Source organism: Scardinius erythrophthalmus, assembly GCF_964197995.2.
Source record: "Scardinius erythrophthalmus genome assembly, chromosome: 13".
NCBI lineage: Eukaryota > Metazoa > Chordata > Actinopteri > Cypriniformes > Leuciscidae > Scardinius > Scardinius erythrophthalmus.
The window spans coordinates 6,991,059-7,012,307 of record NC_138233.1 but is presented as its reverse complement, the minus strand read 5'-3'; the positions used below and the strand labels follow the sequence as shown (position 1 = coordinate 7,012,307).

The 21,249-nt window shown below is 36.2% G+C and overlaps 1 protein-coding gene across 2 annotated transcripts; it reads left to right on the top strand.

Annotated features, from left to right (window-relative positions):
• Nucleotides 1-230: 230 nt before the first annotated feature.
• Nucleotides 231-11,809, top strand: tlx2 (T cell leukemia homeobox 2; the record flags this gene model as incomplete). 2 transcript variants are annotated; one of them, XM_081382302.1, is made up of 4 exons in its annotated part: nt 231-1,361; nt 7,810-8,047; nt 10,724-10,904; nt 11,429-11,809. In XM_081382302.1, the coding sequence occupies 4 exons, from the start codon at nt 881-883 to the stop codon at nt 11,438-11,440; spliced, it is 912 nt and encodes a 303-aa protein (XP_081238428.1). The 2 variants fall into 2 exon arrangements, with proteins under 2 accessions (XP_081238428.1, XP_081238427.1); XM_081382301.1 differs by lacking the exon at nt 11,429-11,809 and having other exon boundaries at nt 881-1,361; nt 10,724-10,940.
• Between the last annotated feature and the right edge of the window lie 9,440 nt (nt 11,810-21,249).

Sequence of the window (21,249 nt, the reverse complement as noted above, 5' to 3'; positions counted from 1 at the left end):
ATTTGGCAAAACAAATATTCATATCTAAAAACAAAATCACTTCACTGCTTATTTTTGAAAGAAACAACTATAAGATTATGCCAAACTACTTACGTAAACGCTTTTTAATAATTCTGCTACACTGCTCTATTTTCTAGAAACATAAAACATTTTATTTTTAAACGCGAGCTGTAAAACAACAGCCATGGATAAGGGAAAAAAAATAGAAGCGGGTTCTTTAAGAGAGGGGTGCGGACGCGAGGCATTGTCTCTTTATAGAAGTGCGCGAGAGCCAATGGAGACGCGCGTGACAGAGTTTGGGCAGAAGGGGTTTGTCTCACCTGCTCGAAATCACTTCAAGAGGAGCGTGAACAGGACATTTTCAGTTCACGACAATTAATACGCACGTATCGGACAGTTAACACTTCACTTTAGATAACAGTGATGAGCTCAAGTCTGGGCCGCGCGCCTTTCTGAGGTACAGCACCACTCCAGAAACGCGTCGTTCGGTTTGATACAACTTGGCAACTCATCACTCCGGGATTTAACAGTGCGCGCGGAGCCCTTTCCACTGGCGAGTTGCTGTTTTAGGTATAATCATGGAACTGATAAAGAGCCAGACGCAATGCAAAAAAGTGTTGGATAACGTTGATTTAATCGCGAAGGAGTCAAAGTGATTTCTGATCTTCACAGTTTTTGTGCATTAAATGGCAGCGATATAAATTGCACGAGCTCTGAGCACTTCAAGGAAGAATATTTGTTTTTCTTGTTTTTTTTTTATTTATTTTTTTTTACAAAAAATACAATTTTATACGTCTGGGAATAAACCGTATTGCGTTGAAGTTTTAGGAATTAAACATCTCAACCCTCCAAGCTGTGAGTAAAAGAACGAACCACGACGATGGAGCACACGGGGATCGAAGAGGTGAACCAGACCCACCAGCAGCACGAACCCATCAGTTTTGGAATAGATCAGATTCTCAATGGTTCCGATCAGCCGAGTAGTTGTATGCTACCGAGCCGAACCGGCGACCCGGACTATGCGCTCGCGCCGAACGTCTACGCGAACGGCTACAACAGTGTGTACAATCCGGCCTGTTCGATGGCGGCCGGACTGGCAGGTCACTACAACGTAAACATGAACATGAATGTGAGCATGAATATGAACGTTAACGTGAACTCAGGGAATGCAGGCGGTGTCATCCGCGTCCCGGCCCACAGACCCATGCCACCCGCAAATCACCCGCCAACAACAGCCCATCCACCGGGCATCGCGGCGGGGATGCCCACCATGCCCACGATACCCAGCATGGGCAGTCCCGCCAGCTTCTCGTTCCCCTGGATGGAGAGCAGCAGAAGGTTTGCGAAAGATCGGCTTACCGGTAAGACTTGATTATATTTACAGCGCTGTTAGAAAGCAGGCTATAGACTAATAATGACCAACATCAACGAAGACGGACAATTCATTTGTTGCTGACTTTTAAGGTCGATGTTATCTGCTACAATGAGAACATTGTTTCATTAGCTCAGAAGTAGGCTACTGAATGAACAACCCGGTCACACTAAATGCGTCTCTATAGCACGCAATTGTGTTTATCGTGCAATTTTTACGCGAAAATTTGTTTTTACGTGTATAGGATACGTATGGGTACGTATAGGGTAGGTTTAGTAGTGATTTGGGGTACGTGTGTATTATTATTACGCAATAAAGTGCGTATCAAATGCACGCTAAAACTGCGTAACACATGCACGTAAAAACTCATTTTCGCGTATAAATTGCACGATAAACACAATGAGTGCTATAGAGACGCATTGTCATGAATGAACGTCTTTTATTATCGAGAGAGAAAAAAAATCTACTTGCTGATTAAACTTAAATTACTGCATGCAGATTTTCCAATGATTTCCCATAAATTAAACCCATACATTAATATTAATAATAAAAATGTTGTTGTAAAACAGCGGAATTTCAATTAATAGCAGAATATATTTCATACCGAAATTAAACACACAGACTTAAAAAACAACAACAACAACAAAAAAAAACGCTACGGTATTTTATTATTAAAATTCCTTACATGGGCCTAGTATTTTACTGCTCCTTTTAAAAGAGAAGAGTAAATCTCAAAATTACTAGAATAAATAATATTATTACTGTAAGAAATAAATGAAAAACATCACAGCAGAAATTCAAAGCTGAAAGCCTCTTTTCAGGCCCCCATTTCCACCGAGATATTTTCTTTGACTCTGCCGTTTGTTAAAGACATATTTCAACGCATTACGATCTTTAACCATTAAAATGTAATATTCACGTTTCAATACAATAACATATATTTGCATATAAAATAATTATATATGCATAAATATAATATTTCAGCCTAAAATAATTTTCAAGATTATTTTTCTGGAGCCAAATGCATTTCGATTTAACTTTAGTCTAAGATTAATTCTGTTGCCATTATTTAGGTTGATGATTTGTTGTAGTTTTACCCGTTTCTTTTTCTCTGTTCTTGCTAAAACACTTGAAGTGTCACATCTCTGCATCGCGCTTGAATTAATATGGGAAATCCTCTAAACCCTTCACTACAGCTTTACCCGCGACACATCTGAAACCAGTAACACTAGACAATCCTTAAACCAGCACGCTCACAATAATTCAGTTTTATTTGAGACAGCACATGCTGTTGCTCCAGCATCACCTCGGCCTGTAGATATTATACGTGTGTATTGCTCATAAAAACACAGTGGCTTTCAAAATCACGATTTCTTGTGGAATGGTTTTATGACACCGTCACGTCTATATTCTTGAGCTACTGTCTCTCTGGGCCATTAGAACAAATGAATGATGATCCTGTGGTTGCAGGGAGCTAAATGTTGCCACTATGTCACAGCCAGTAGTAATGCGTAATGGCATGTTGACAAATCGTTTTAATCTACGCAAACATAATACCAATAGAGATCCAACAGAGGACGATTTTGGATAACATTTCCAAGTGGGACGGAAAAAAAAAGCATGCGTTTCTGAAGAATAGCCTAGCCTGTGTATGATTACAGAAAAGGAAACGATGATATTTAATTTTTGTTAGATTAATATTTGTGTAGGCCTATTATTGAGGTTTATTAATCTTTTTATATATTACTTTATATATCTTTTTTTTATGTATATTTTGATGAAGCACATTCCAGATAATAAATAACAAGAAAATATAGGCTATGCATGACGTTAGCCGGACGTCTGTAGCCGTAACATCCTCATCCGTTTTTAGTTTAGTCTTCAAATGACGTCACTCATAGTCAGACGAAAAAGAAGAATATGGATTTCTGCGCATTAAATATTCAGAATTCCGCTCTATTCTCATTCATTATTAAAATGAGAGAATGCTATGTCAAGTGCAAATGCTCTTTTGTAAATATGCTTATCAATTTTACTCATAGTCACTTTGGGCCACTCGTTTATTATATTTAATCTCTTCCGTGCCTTTGAATTGCGCTGGATATAGAAGCAAGGCCTATATTAGTTTTGTTTTTTAAAGAAATTAAATGTACAGTATATATAAGTATATAAACATTAGATGATGTGAAAAACACATATATACATATAAATACAAAATATGTTTGCTGAAACCATAATAAAATAAAAAAATAAATAAAAAAAAAACCTTGAATGCTGTCTTTTCATTTTCAAGATATTTAGACTAAATTATACCAACATTATAATATATATAATAGTAGTTTTAACATTGCAATTAATGAATCCAAACAAACCAGAGCCACTTCGTCATAATGCGCATATAGGCCTTGTTGTAAAGTCACGATGCCTGTCTGGAACAGGTTTATCTTTTTCCAGTTATTTTCACCGTCAGCTTGAATTGCATGTCTGCATTTCACCACAAGTGTCAAGGCGCGTATAGGTGCACGGACAGGCCTGAGACTCGATATGCACTGCAGGCCGGACATATCATGCCGAATTGGGAGGCGATGAAAGGCTATACCACATGTTCTTTTGTTAATTGACTCCTTGGCAGTTTGCAAGTTTATAAAAATCCAGAAATGCATAAACAGATCAGTCGCTCTCAAGTCAATAAACACAGGTGCTCTGGCGATGGTAACGGCGCGCGGCCTTTACGCACGGCTTTTCTGTTCCCGTTAACAGCACTGGTGACAACTACGACGTGCAAAGAGCTATATACAACCCTGCAAGCAAAATGACTGCTGTAATAGACCATTTTCAAATATACACGATGCCAGAATCTGCACCGACGCAAGAAAAACGAACGTATCCTATAATTCAAACTTCTGTTTAGTGCCTGTATTCGTTTCCGCGCGTGCTCTGAAAAGGCACCGCAGCCACTTGCACTGATTCACATAACAGTATATTCATCAGTAGGTAAATCTATTTGTGTTACCGCTGGTGGGGGCTATTGGGTCCAGCTGCATCACAACATGGGGCAGGTGATGGTCGTAATCTGATATCACTGGCCTTGGAGAAATTGCAAAATGAAATTGCATGTGGATGCCCCTCAATCTGAAATGACAATAATGATCTTTCCCACCCATAAATACAAATGATTATGAAACTGAGACGAGGCCGTGTAGCCATGGTGACAGTGTCTGAAGGGACGACGAGGCTCTCGAGCGGACGGTTTATGGCTTTTCCTGACAATTATTCTATTTTATTCGATATTTCAATTCCCATCATGAGGGAAAATTTAAAGGCACATTCTGTTTTGCCTCACTGCGCGTAAATAGCGACAAATGCCCATGTTATATTTCAATATCGCGCTTTGAATCCATTACATGTATATTTATTAGATTTCTACAAAGGTAATATTCGCAATGGGAAAGGCAGGCGCTGTCGCATGAAGGTGATATCACGTATAACTGATTTTATTACTGGCCGCATATTCTCTAAGGCAAGCTTTGATTTTTTGATGTGCTCACCATAAATTTTATTACACAGACTTATCATTTAGAATTCCCTCTGCTGTCGAGAGTGAATACGGGGATTGTTTTTGTTTCCATTTGACCCACATATGTATCTGCGGAGGAGTGTTTCTGGGACATTTATTATTAGTTTTGTTCTGCAATCTGCACACCTGACATATAGTAGAAAAGAAAAAATAACACCGATCAAGTAAAAGCTGTGACATCACATCGACAGAAAAAAACAAACAAACACGTAGCCACGCAGGGAGACATAAAGTAGCCTATATCATATACCTATATAAAAACAGAACCAAATAATATAATTAATTTCTCTTCATAATTTTGATGTCAAACGCTCTAGGATCAGACCGAATATTATCCGCGTGCGTAATTGATGATGACGCGTGCCGCATGTCACTCAAGATCAGCGCTTTAATTAAAAGCAATCAAATCCAATTACGCACAGGAATGAAGAGTCTATGCGCTTAATCCAATCAGAAGTCTTTTTACTAGCTTGTCTAATAAAATATGACAAATAAACTAATGATCTGGGTAGGAATGTTCTGATCAAAATAAAATATCGAAATAAATAAAATTATGACACCTTTTATTTTATTTTATCAGTTACTCAAATAAAATGAAGCTGGACCAAAACAGATTCAATGTCAGCCTGACCTCGTGTCAGGAATCCCGGCGTGACTAGTGTGTGAACTGTTGAGAAGTTCTTCTGAGAGCAGCAGTGAATCTTCAATTACACAAGAACGTGAATGAATGTAGTTGAGTAGTTGACATTTACAGATCTCAAACATGGTATTATCTGAACTCCAACCTGCCAAACAGAAAAAAAAAAAAAAAAAAATCCCTCTGTCTTCACACATGGCCAGCCAACCATTGCAAGACCCAAGTTCAGACACAAGGATCACAGAACACCTTGGTCAAAGGTCACTCGCTTGGTTTACTCAAAAACAGGGTTTTACACTCCAATTATTTGTCATAGTCCAATTCCGTAATTTCATTTTTACCCTTTTATTTTAGGATAGTCATAAGTTATTCTGTCTAAATGAACTATGTAATTTAAAATAATTATCTAGGACATGTAATGTTTAATCCCTCCCTTTTACGTTTTCTTTTCACAAAATTACAATTCATACACACTACACTGTCCATAAACATTTTCTTTAGATGATCCATATTCATTTGGGATTCCACTGCAACACGGAATCAAACAGACTGATTTTTTTTCAATACAGGAATTATAGGGACATGTCTAAATGTAAGAATATACATTCTATGTGTGTGTGTGTGTGTGTGTGTGTGTAATAAATACACACACACACACACACACACACACACACACACACACACACACACACACACACACACACACACTGTGTTGGTTTAATAATAATACATTAAATACATGAAATATTATAATATTAACGATATATGAACATACAAATTTATATACATTTATATTCAGGGGTGTAACCTCAATATACAGACATGTGAGGGACAACATTCATGGTTGATAATATGGGCTTTTCCATGGTTGATTCTTATATGATATTTGGTCTATACTTTATTCCTGAATATGTGGTTCCATCCTTGTTTGTATTCATCAAATGGCGATGACAGTTTGCCACACACACTGCTTATGTAGCATAAGAGAGGGAGTGTCATCATCCATTTGCTGTTTGAAATGAGTAAATGAATGTCATTGTGCACACTGCATGACCTGTGATTTATTTATGCAGTTTCCTCGTTTGTTTCATTCAGGTACACAATACACATACACTGTCCAGCTAACACATCAGGAGAGCAAACACTGTTCTGGACAAGCAACACATTATAGGTTTGACTCCTTGACAGGGTTCCAATTTGTTACCCTTTAATGGAAAGGTCTCACCATGAATCATTTTACGGTCCAATTAAGGACTCCAAAACACTGTCTCTGATAATATATATATAGACTTACCAGTTGATACAATCCTCATACTTTAAGAAAAGGTAACAGAGGTCAAGGGTCGCATTTAGGATACATGTTTCTTTCAAGGTGTTTATATCACTTATTCACAGCTGATTCCACAACTAACATTAGTAGCACAAAATAACAGGAAGGAGGGGAGAGGTAAAAAAAAAAATAGTACAAAGAATTCTATATACAGAAATCAAGACCTCTGTTGTAAAACCATGAATAGCTAATGCATAATACAGAAGGAGTGAATGAGAAATGAACCTGAGTTCACTGCTGCTGCTGCTGCTGCAAGCACTTTATGTCATACAAACCTGAAATATGATGTGTCCATGTGCTGAAGTTTAAAAGCAGTAGCGTTCTGAGGTAACCATAGCAACGGTGCGCCGATCGAACGCGCAGTTCAGTTCAGGAAAACGAGTCACAAATAGAAATCACAAACAACTTGTACGTTTTATTTAGAACGTCGTTAAGAATGTTGAATGACTCATTTTGATGTTCATTTCATCTTTCAACCAAATTAAATAGGCCTAGGCCAACATATCTCAGAATATATAGGCTATATGACCCAGTGTTTAATTCTGCCCTACTGACCATGGATTTACTTGCACTGCTATGACGGCATAGCTGAAGACTTTAAAAAATACAATAAATAGCCTACATATAGAATTAAAACTTTGAAAACTGGCTTTTACAAAACAAGGAACACTTTATGCCTATTAATCATTTTCAAGTTATCAAACGTAATTTTCAGAAATTAAAACATTATTATAGGATACAATTATTTTCATGACATTACATAAGCTTATGTAATTCTATATTAAGCATTATTTAGGCCTAATGGTTCTGCGTGAATATTATTTGGCTTACTGAAAGTGTTAACGAATGCAAATATTTTTCACCTTTACTCACGCCCAGACTGTGTTTTTCAGCAGCTCTTTCGCCGTTCTCCGTGACACGACGGATCGGTCACCCGTACCAGAACCGAACTCCGCCGAAGAGGAAAAAGCCGCGCACGTCGTTCAGCCGCGTGCAGATCTGCGAGCTGGAGAAGCGCTTCCACCGGCAGAAGTATCTGGCGTCCGCGGAGCGCGCCACGCTCGCCAAGGCCTTGAAGATGACAGACGCTCAGGTCAAAACCTGGTTCCAGAACAGAAGAACAAAATGGAGGTGAGTGAAAATATACGATTATAAATGCCTTGTTTTGTCCAATCCCAAATCAGTCAAAATGTTGTTTTAATAAAAGAAAGAAGCGACAATAATACCTAAGAATATATGTAACACCAGCACTTTTACAAATTAGAAATGAGCACAACCAACAACTTTCTGCTGACTTTTTTTTTTTCAATATTATTTGCGATCCTATTTATTTTTTAACTAAATTTGATTACCACGAATTTATGCACAACTTTAAAAAAAGTCATTCCATTAGAAATGAAAACTTTATCTTTGAAAATTGCATTAATTTAAAAAAAATTGTGGTACCTTATATTGCCTTTATTTGTATTAATTTAGTTACTTAGTCATAGTTGTGTTCACAACATAGCTTATATATGTGTGTGTGTGTGTGTATATATATATATATATATATATATATATATATATATATATATATATATATATATATATATATATATATATATATATTTATATATATGCACATTTGGCAATACATGATTCGATTTCCCAATAACAGCTATAATTTAGTCAGAAATTAGTTTAAGTGAAATGGGCATTTAGGCCGAGTGGAAAATACTTTGAATCTGCAGAGGTTTGCATTTTTATTTGTTTATTTATTTTCCATTGTACACCAATTGCCTTGACCAAGCAGAAACCTTGAAGCTCTTAAAAGGCTCTGAAACTTGCTGTCCATGCAGTACAGAACCTATACTTCTGAATAATTGAGAGCATGTCCATCCTTTCCCCATAATCTACTCAAGCTTTTGCTGTTGGCTCTTTTGGAGCAAATAAGTGCCCAATCTAATTAAGAGCAGGCTTACTTACCTTTGGTTTTACCAACAGGCAATAGGCAGACAAGAGCTGGCTGAACGTGATTTATTTATAATGAAGCTGAGTCATGGCCTTTCACAAATAAAAATGTATTATGGTCGTTTCAGCCTACTCATCAATATTTATGGAGCTCAACTTAATTCAACAATTATCTGTATCTGATGAAAGCTGCTGGGAAACATTCATTAGCCTGGTCCCTTCTCTGCACTGTTGAATTTGCAATGCCTCTTAGGAATTAAATTCTGGTAAATCTTTCTGGATACCAACTAAATCCGAAATAAATTGAATTTAACAACACTGAAACAAATTGATCTCAAAATGAATTCAGATTTCAGAGAGGCCTCTATGAAAATCATACAGACTAAAGACCTCATCTTCCATGACCAAATCTGTCCACCATGAGGGTCTAAATGGTTGCTATACCTGCCGCCCGGCGTCCATTAGCCACACACATGCAGCTAAATGCATGACTGTAATGTGATTGCACTTGGCTCATTTGATCACAGGCTTGTTACGCGTACAATCGACACACAAATACATCCTTCATCCTCAAAGTGTCTCTAGACTAGTCGAATATTATGCATCACGACAAAACTGGCAAACCTGACGGGAAATGCAGCACTCATTTGTTTTTAGCTGTTTTTCTTCGCACTTTCCATGCTGTAAGTGATCACACTTATCATCTTGTATCATCATGTATCACACCATTTATCATCTTAAATGTGATAAAATATTCAAATATGGCATTATACATAAATGGTACTTGTATAACTTAGTTTTAAGAAATATTTAAATATATACGCATTAAACGACCCTAATAAGGGTCTCAAAAATATGTTGGAAAATGTTTTGTTACTAGGAGCCATTTATATCTTTAAAAATGCTTTTGTTGGTGCAACCTGTAGTTACACTGATAATTTTTTGCCTTTTAATTTATTTTCCATCATTTAATGGATTTAGATTTAATTAATTTTTAATTTTATTACATTTTATGAATTAAGAAGTGTGTAAACACATTCATCACTAGAAAAACATGTGAAAGAACCAGTAAAAATTAAAGTACTATGCAATAATTTAAGACATTTCGAACCATTTTGTTATAAAGGGTTCTTTAAAATTGAAGGGTTCTATAGGGGGTAAAAAAAATCTACTTTTATATATTCCGATTAAATACATTTTCAGTGAATTACTTTATGTTAAAGGGATGGTTCACCCAAAAATGTATTTTTTAATTTATTTATTCACCCTCATGTTGTTCCAAACATGTATGACTTTCTTTCTTCATACAGTTTTTTTTTGTCCTTACAATGAAAATCACAATGATAAAAGCAGTGTGGAACGACACGAGTTCATAAAGTTCATAAATTATAGATTTTGAATGTTTGAGTGAACTATCCCTTTAAATTAATGCAGCTGATAAAAAGATTAATGATGTTCAATCTATCAAAGTATATCTCAGGTCCCCGGACCAATAAAATAGGATTTATTCATTGTTTTGTCACGTACTGTTATCCAATAATATTCACATCTGTTATGCTGACAGCTCCAATAGGCTCCTCGTGTGTACAGTCAAGGCATTATTAAATGTACAGTACCATTAACATTCACATGTTTCATTCAAAACGACTTTAGTCATAACGCACATATTGTTATTTTTCACAAAGGCATGACATCTCTTTTGTGTATGTGGAGAGCTCAGATCTCTCAAGGTAATTAAAACCAGCCTAGGACCTGCACTAGATAAACATGTTAGTTGACATAATCCACTTTTGTATTTGAAAAGGGGCTCTGTCACTGCACATCATGTTGACTTCAATCATGCGTCTCTGATGACAGGAGGCAGACCGCCGAGGAGAGAGAGGCTGAGCGACAGCAAGCCAACCGTCTGATGCTACAGCTCCAACAGGAGGCCTTTCAGAAGACCCTGAGTCAACCGCTCCAACAAGACCCTCTCTGCCTACACAACTCCTCGCTTTACGCCCTGCAGAACTTACAGCCGTGGGCCGATGACAACAAGGTGACGTCCGTCACCTCAGTCGCATCTGTGGTCTGACCCACAACTCTCATGTGTGCTAGTTAATTGAGAAAGGATTTTATAGTACATTGTAGGACACCAATTAGTCCTTAATTTGGGTGGATCTCTCACATTCTCACTTGGACTCACGAGCGCCATACGTTTTTTTTTTTTTTTTGCTCTGTAAAAACGTATTTTCCAATCACACATGGAAAGAATCTATTCAATTCCAATGATTTTTGACAGGATCAACTTTGAGCCTGGGATAAAAATCGCTAGAGCAATTTCAGAAAAAAACAAAAAACAATAACAGATTAAACCGTAATTTTTGTGTATTTGTTTGTTTATCACTCAAGCATTTTTCATAAATGTGCATATTTAAGTCTTGGCGTGGAGCAAAAACCATAATGTATTCCCAGTTAAAGTGGAAACCAAACAAACACAAGCACACCCAGTTTACATTTACATTCCCACCTGAATCTGGTCATTTGCTCGACCCTTATACATTCTCGTTCCTCTTTCTTCAGCTACCCATCTAAGAGAGGGACGGGCTATGTCCTTTCCAACCCCAAAACCGCAAAGCTGTCTGATGAATTTCACCCATCAAGACGGCTGTCTACGTGCCGTTTGGCATCAAGGAGACTGACTCAACCCCAGACTCGTTCATTCTTGTTCTTTTTATTTGTGATTTTTTTTTCCCCTTTGGACTTTGTAAGATGTGTTTGTGATGCATGTTCTCTACATTTCTTGTATGAAGAGATGGACTAAAAACTGTTAGTTCTTTCAAGCTGGAGTCCTTCCTAAAACGCACTTTGGAAGCAATTATGGAGGCGCTCTCTCTGGATTCTTCATGACGTGACGTTTAAAGGTGTTTTATATTAAAAAGAATTGTGACTTCTAAGACTATTCTTCTTCCTCCTCTGTGAAATTATTTTAGAATAATCTAAAGCAGAACAGCTGCACACAATTGGTTGAGCCAAAGCTGTCGTATTGGGCTGATCGGGATAGCACCACCACAGTTTTTATAACTTTTGGGGAAATCAAATGGCTTATTTTAAAGGGATATTTCACCCAAAAATTTAAATTCTGTCATTAATTACTCACGCTCATGTCGTTTCATCTTGAAAACACAAAGATCTTTTTAATGAAATCTGAGAGCTTTTTGTCCCTCCATTGACAGCTACGCAACTACCACTTTGACACTTCAAAAAGTTCATAAAGAGATTGTAAAACTAATCCATATTGAGCGGTTTAGTCCAAATTTTCTGAAGAGACACGATCGCTGAAGAACAGATTTAATTTAAGCTTTTATTCACATTTAAACATTGATCAGCGAACATAAACAGAATCTCAACTGAATCTGCTTGACAAGTGAGAATGAACCTCAGTGGTTCTTACTGAAGCTCAAACGTGCTGCGTAACATGAGAATGAACCTCATTGGTTCTCGCTGAAGCTCAAACGTGCTGCGTAACACGAGAATGAACCTCAGTGGTTCTTACTGAAGCTCAAACGTGCTGCGTAACACGAGAATGAACCTCATTGGTTCTTGCTGAAGCTCAAACGTGCTGCGTAACACGAGAATGAACCTCATTGGATCTTACAGAAGCTCAAACGTGCTGCGTAACACGAGAATGAACCTCATTGGTTCTCGCTGAAGCTCAAACGTGCTGCGTAACACGAGAATGAACCTCATTGGTTCTCGCTGAAGCTCAAACGTGCTGCGTAACACGAGAATGAACCTCATTGGTTCTCGCTGAAGCTCAAACGTGCTGCGTAACACGAGAATGAACCTCATTGGTTCTCACTGAAGCTCAAACGTGCTGCATAACACGAGAATGAACCTCATTGGTTCTCGCTGAAGCTCAAACGTGCTGCGTAACACGAGAATGAACCTCATTGGTTCTCGCTGAAGCTCAAACGTGCTGCGTAACACGAGAATGAACCTCATTGGTTCTTACTGAAGCTCAAACGTGCTGCATAACACGAGAATGAACCTCATTGGTTCTTGAGGAAGCTCAAACGTGCTGCGTAACACGAGAATGAACCTCATTGGTTCTTGCTGAAGCTCAAACGTGCTGCGTAACACGAGAATGAACCTCATTGGTTCTTACTGAAGCTCAAACGTGCTGCGTAACACGAGAATGAACCTCATTGGTTCTCGCTGAAGCTCAAACGTGCTGCGTAACACGAGAATGAACCTCATTGGTTCTTGCTGAAGCTCAAACGTGCTGCGTAACACGAGAATGAACCTCATTGGTTCTTACTGAAGCTCAAACGTGCTGCGTAACACGAGAATGAACCTCATTGGTTCTCGCTGAAGCTCAAACGTGCTGCGTAACATGAGAATGAACCTCATTGGTTCTTACTGAAGCTCAAACGTGCTGCGTAACACGAGAATGAACCTCATTGGTTCTTGCTGAAGCTCCAACGTGCTGCGTAACATGAGAATGAACCTCATTGGTTCTTACTGAAGCTCAAACGTGCTGCGTAACACGAGAATGAACCTCATTGGTTCTTGCTGAAGCTCAAACGTGCTGCGTAACATGAGAATGAACCTCATTGGTTCTTACTGAAGCTCAAACGTGCTGCGTAACACGAGAATGAACCTCATTGGTTCTCGCTGAAGCTCAAACGTGCTGCGTAACACGAGAATGAACCTCATTGGTTCTTGCTGAAGCTCAAACGTGCTGCGTAACATGAGAATGAACCTCATTGGTTCTTACTGAAGCTCAAACGTGCTGCGTAACACGAGAATGAACCTCATTGGTTCTTGCTGAAGCTCAAACGTGCTGCGTAACATGAGAATGAACCTCATTGGTTCTTACTGAAGCTCAAACGTGCTGTGTAACACGAGAATTAACCTCATTGGTTCTTGCACGTCAAGTGAACATGCTTGAGCTTCCGTTTACCACAATTGATGTGTGAGTTGATCAATGTTTATTTGTGAATAGCCTAAATTCAATCTGTTCATCAGATAAAGCGATCGAGTCTCTTTAGAAAATTTCATATGAATTAGTTTTACGATCTCTGTATGAACTTTTTGAAGCATAAATGTGGTAGTTGCGTAGCTGTCGATGGAAGGACAGAAATCGTTCAAGATTTCATCAGAAAGATCTTCATTTGTGTTCCGAAGATGAACGAAAGTCTTACAGGTTTGGAACGACATAAGGGTGAGTAAATAATGACAGAATTTTCCTTTTGGGGTGAACTATCCCTTTAAAATTGATAAGCAGTTACACAGACCACTTTTAATTTTACTACAGAATTTTAGTCCAAATCATTATTCATCAACTTGTAAAATTGACGATAATTGAGTGCAGTTTTATACAGAAAACAAGTTCTTGACACGTATTTTGAAAGCATTCATCACCCATGTCCACCCAGACACCGTAGGGGAGTAAACAACTGATAGGATCTCTGTGAGCCGAAACAGCAGTCAAAACAGGCCATCGCATTGGTTACCACGGAGGAGTGATATACACGTAACACAGGGAGGGGACGTGGAATCATAGCAGTTTTATTCACAGTAAATGAGCCTTTACATTCTGTTCTACACACGACTGCATCTCCCAGGAAATGCTAAAGCATAAACCGATTACGGATTGTAGAAAGAGCCAGCAGTTGACTGGAACACAACATGAACAACGGGAACAATAATACTGTTGGACTTGTGAGATTAGCCCATTTTAAAATTCATTACACATAATCATGATCCAATTTAGTTATAGGGAAGGTGAATAAAACATTAAAATCTTGGAAATTGTTTCTGAAATTATAGAAGACATTTAAATCAAGTACACACACATTTTGTTTTCATGTTTATGGGGACATTTTAGGTCCTCACGGTGACACGAGTCCCCATGAGTCTGTGTGCATTCAGGTTGTCCCAACCAGGTTTGAAAAACATGCACACACACACACACACACACACACACACACACGCACGCACACACGCACACACTATAATTTGGGGTCAGTAAGATTTTTCTTTTTTTAATAAATTGATACTTTTATTCAGAAAAGACACGTTAAATTGATCGAAAGTGTCAGTAAAGATATTTTTATAGAAATAAACGATTTCAAATAAATGCTTTTCTTTTGAACTTTCTCTTCATCAAAGAATCCAGCACAAAAAGAGCATGGTTTCCACAAAAATATAATTTACATGCTTTTATCCATATAAATTTTATCCAAAGCAACTTACATTGCATTCAAGATGCAATGTATTATTATAATATTGTTTAAATATTAATGTTTTCAGCATTGATAATAATCAGAAATGTTTCTTGAGCAGCAAATCAGCATATTAATGATTTCTGAAGGATCATGTGACACTGAAGACTGGAGTAAAGATGCTGAAAATTCAGCTTTGATATTGATATTGAAATACAAAACAGTTATTTTAAATTCACAATACAATCACCACAATATTACTGTTTTTACTAGCCTTGGCGAGCATGAGAGACGTCTTACAAAAGCATAAAAAAAAAAAAACCAACCACAAACTTTTGAATAGCACATATTTCAAAAACTAGATTTCATTAGAATAAAAGTAAAGTATAATATATTAAGCAATCTTCTGATCAAACCTTCCTTTGTGTATTCATTCTCTTCTCTTATAAAGTGGTTCAATTGTTTCAGACTATACCCTAAGCAGAAGGACAAGCTGTTTTAGCCATCACACACTCCTGTTTTGTTTAGCTAAGTTTGATGCCATCTCGCCTGGTTAAGATCCTGTCAGTGTGAGTCGGTCGCCGCGGTAACGCCTCTCCAACCCTCATTTCCTCCGTCAGTCTTCCAGCCGCTTTCATCTTCCTGTCTTATTCTGCCGCTGCGACGTGACTTGGCTCATTTTGCTGAAATTCCTTTCGGTCTCTGTTTTCGAAAAATCTCTATTGTGTTTGGCCGCAGGTGCTCTGAGCTTCTCTTTCTCCTCCTGATGTTTTTGTTTTTTTTTGCCCTATCTACCTGAGGGCCCTCACCTCATCCAATAAAATGTTGCCACACAAGATGAGCGAGAAGCGAGAGGTTAAAGAATCACACTTCCTATCTCACTCAATGTTCCTAGACAGGCTCCGGTTTATCTCACAGACGCTACAAACCAATATGACCTATATGGCCTCCACTTCTTCAGATTACAGATGTCCAACAGTTCAAAGATCCAACTGCATTTTCCAAACACAACCAGAAGAATAAACACAGTCCTTAAAGATATATACAAGACTAACAAAGGGCCGGACATACCAGAACAGTGAAAAACACAATGCATCATCCATACATCTCATGTCATCTATGACAGCTCCATTTGGCAGCAAATGCAAGTAATAAGACTAATATATCGGCCAATATTAGACATTTTGAAACCGTATCTTTTTATACTTTTTTATAACTCTTATTTTTTTAACTCCTGTCTTGGTATATCTTGCTGTGCTGAAAATAGACTGTATCGACATGTATTATTTTTTATCTTATATAGATGAAGTGATGTCTATGTGTCTAGTCACTCAAATCTAGACACATAATTCAATAAAAGCCAACATTTCTTTTTATCAAGCAAAGAATGACATACTATGGGACACTCGCTATACAATTTAATCTAGCATAATAAGGCTTTTTCACACAATGTCGGGTCGACAAAAGCATCACCATAGGAAAGCAACACACACAAACAACTGATAAACCTGCAGTTACTGACACATCTGAATTGCTGATCTGCTCACCTGCGTTTGTGAACATCAGATAGCTGGTTCTCTTCTAGAAAGCGATACAGGTCTGCAAAAACATTCCTGTGAAAGTGAGAAGTTGGGAAAATATCTAAGAACTGAATTTCTCATCATTATAATAAAGTACGAAATACAGGCCTATTAACCCTTTAAAGTTTGGCATGAAATAATAGCCTGAAAAAATATTTTTCATTATGCAGTGCACACACATACACACACATATATATATATTTTTACATGAACAGTTAATTGAACCTTAAGACAAAATATATAAAATGGTCAAAAACTTAAGATGAAATTCTGATAACTTGTAAATAAATGTAAATCAATTAGATATTTGTAACAGTAGCCTATAGTAGACTTTCATAAAATGCATATTGATATCAGTAGTCTCCCAATAATGTCTTAATAAGATGTCTTAGTTTTATGATCAAAGATCTGTAGCAAAATAAACACAATGCAATACAATTATGATTGAGAAGTATACAAATCAATCAAAATCCAGTTATGTATCTATCACATTAGATACATTTTAACATGATTTTGTTTTTTTTTCAACAACAACAACAACAACAACAACAACAACAACAACAACAACAACAACAACAACAACAACAACAACAACAAAAAAGATACAATCAAGTAAACCTAAGTTGGTTTAGTTCAGAAAATGTTCATCCTGAAATATTACTAGAAATATACAAGTTATTGTTAAGTTTACTTCATAAAAATCACTAAAGATTTCACAGCAAAAAGACATGTGATAATCATCTGGCTAGTAGAGAATATACATAAATATTGCACTGTGTGTTTCAGCAATTTCTACTTGATTTCAGCACTGACCCTTAAAAAACAATGAACATCCACCATGCAATTTCATTTCAAAAGGTACATTGAATGATGTATATGTTAATAAATACCCCATACTAAACATGACTATATTTGAACTCTCCTTTTGAGTGTTTATGAGAAAGAATTGAAAGTGTTGGCAGGAGCCAGAGACTACAGAGAGAGCTCTACAGAGAGTGTGTTTTGGGGTGTGTCGTCAGACCAGCATATCTGTGTGTGTATACGGGTCACTCACGTTAAAGTGCTGCTGCCTGTTATGAACGGGTTTCTTTCAAGATGGCCCTTTTCACCAAGCGCCTGCATGAAGGGTGGAACTGGAAGTGGTTATCTTCGTCGTTTTTTTTTATGGCTGTCACCTCTAACAAAGCAAAAAACCTTTGTTCTTGTGAATAGGAAATCAAGTAAATCCTCTGAAGAGTTTAATAAATAGTCGAAGAGCGACATGGCCTAATGAAACACGAGGCGTCGGTTGCCTCAGCCTGGCGCGTTGCCGCGTTCGAATCGAAGCTTCGAACTCTTTACGAATCTTTTGATCTTTTGAATCAATGCTTCGAAGAAGTGTCGTGCACAGACAGAAAGGGCAAAAACAAAAAGAAGAAAAAAAAAGAAGAAGAGTTCCTTGTTTATTTTTAATCCTTTCTTTCCTTGACATTCTATGAAAAGATGTTGATACAATTAGAATGCATGACACATCAAACGAAAATAGGGAAATTATGATAATATTACTAAATATTATTTAGCCTACTTAACCAAACAAAACAGTGAGAATCAAGAAGGTAATTATGAGGAATCCATGTTTAGTTTTGTTGATGTTGTAAATTGTATGTATGTATTATATGCATGAAAATGTTAGCTATCATGAAATAACACTTTACAATATAAGGTTTCATTAGTTAAATGTGTTAACAAATTAATAATAAACTGCACTTCTACAGCATTTATTAATCCTTATTTCAGTATTTACTAAAACATTATTAAAACCAAAAGTTGTAGGCCTGTTTGTTAACAGTTAATGCACTGACTGTCACATAACATGAACAAACAATTAACAGTCGTATTATTATTAACTAAGATTAACAAATACAGTAACAAATGTGTTGCTCATGGTTAGTTCATGTTAGTGAATAATAAACAAATGAACCTTATTGTAAAGTGTTAGGCCTATATGAAATCAAATATATAAATTTCTTACAATTTAGAGTTGGACATGAACTTAAAGATTTAATTTCACTAGATGTATTTCCCCAAGCTAATAACACTTGCTAAGGCCTTGCCTTGGATAAAAACTATGACATTAGTGGCAATGGTGTATAAGTGTATTGTTATTTATTATAATATTTATAATAATTATTATTATTATTTAAATTTATCAGAGAGGGACACAATACATTTTGAGACAGAGGGGGCAGGGGCATTCTCCCTTTAATTACTTTGGTCAATTCAAGAATAATTTATGCAATTGCATATTGTTTATTTGAAAGAATCAAAAGTTCAGTTTTTAACTGGTCGAGGCTGATATGGGATTTAGAAAGTATAGCCTACTTATAATAAGTAATCCAATACCGTTTAGAGAGAGTAATTAGTACAGTAATCTAATTACACTGTTGAATATGTAATTAGTAGCTAGTAATTCATTACTTTTTTTTAGAGTAACTTACCCAACACTGTACTGATCTCAGTTCAGTTTTATAATTAATGTTCATAAAAATTGTGTAGAGTTCCTATAAATGTCTTAAAATTCCATTTGTTAAAGTGTTTACAAGTTTCCTGGTAAACAATATATATATATATATATATATATATATATATATATATATATATATATATATATATATATATAAAACATATCTTTATTGGAACTTACGGCTAATATAATAAATCAGTTTTATAATTTATGTTCGTAAACAAAATTGTGTAAATTTCAATTTTTACAAATTGAAAATTAAAATTTCCAATTGTTAAAGTGTTACATAATAAATGCTATAAATTAATTAATTACTGCAGCATATTACATAGACAGTTTATGTGTGATGACATTGATTACAATAGCCCTTATTTTGCAGAACTTCACTGAACAAATGCTGTTTTCGTTTTCGCTTTAACCAGCAGATGTCCTCAGCGTGGAGAGTTTCAAGCATTTCGACACAATGAATCAATTTTACGAAACAATTTGTTCAATTGATCCGACGTTTCGAAAAGCCTCGTTTTCCCCATCACTAGCTCCTCAGTGCAGTATAGCCTACTTTGTCTTTAACAGTTGGGACATTCCTTCAGTCTTTAATTTATCCACCAGTAGACTACAAAGGTATGGACTACTGTCTTTCACAACTACTTCAGTTCTAGTTAGTATATCGGGAGTTATGCGCATATAGCCTACATGAGAATGCAGATTATCACTATGTTTTAAGCCTACCAGTTGATTAAAACAATGAATAACGATCTCTGTATTAATTATTTTGAGCCTGCTGAAATGTTCCTATATATATATTTCCCCACTGTGCATTCTGAAAAATAAATAGGCTAAATGTACAGTATGTATCCATATATTGCAGCATATGAAAATGATATGCATAGCCTACTCGTCTTCTCATTAACATTTTTTTTTTTCTCTTTCTGACATTTCATACCTATTGGGTTTACATTTTTAAATGAAATGGACTATTAAAAGTATTGCTTGTGTGTGCTGGTGTTTATTCCGGTCTTTTAAAATAGTTGAATAAATGAATGCTGGCGAGGTGCCTGTAACGATGTTAAGTAGGCTAGGCTATTTTAATCAACAACGTACACAGTGTAGAGGAGAATGACAGTCAACTACTTTGAATATTATAGCATTTTGGTCATGAACATGTAAATAGTGAAAAGATTGACAATGAAAAATGACACCGAATGATTAAAATATTTAATCCAAATGAATAAATTTTCGTGGTTTCTACTGATGTTATTCATCTGTTCCCATACACTTCAGCGTTGCGGTCACTAGTTTAGACGAACACTGACACCCTGTGGTGACTTTTAACACTTGCTGCTTTCTCAGATCGGCTTGAGTTGGATTAAAACTTCATGTTTTAATAAATTTGGAAAATTCTGCACACATTAGGCTAAACATCAGAATATACCTTCTCCTGTCAATAAAAATTGCCAAATTTTTAAATCTTATTGCAGACACTCATTTTAGTGTTTGTTCAACTCATTGACCACAGACTAATTGAACATAACTGGAAAAAAGTGAGACATACAGTACAGGCCAAAAGTTTGGAAACAATACTATTTTTAATGTTTTTGAAAGAAGTTTCTTCTGCTCATCAAGCCTGCATTTATTTGATCAAAAATACAGAAAAAAAATGTAATATTGTGATATATTATTACAATTTAAAATAATTGGTTTTCAATTTATTATACTTAAAATTTTCATTTATTTCTGTGATGCAAAAGCTGAATTTTCAGGATCATTACTCCAGTCTTCAGTGTCACATGTGACATCCAGTCTATCACATGATCCTTTAGAAATCATTCTAATATTCTGATTCATTATCAAAGTTGGAAACAGTTCTGCTGCTTAATATTTTTTCATAACCTGTGATACTTTTTTAGGATACTTTGATGAATAAAAAGTAAAAAAAAAAAAAAAAAAGAAGCAAATGTTTTAAAAATAGAAATCTTTTGTAACAACAATATATATTTTTCTTTCTTTTTTTGAAATAAATCAATACTTTTATTCAGCAAGGATGTGTTAAATTGATAAAAACTGATAGTAAAGAAGATTTATATTATTAGA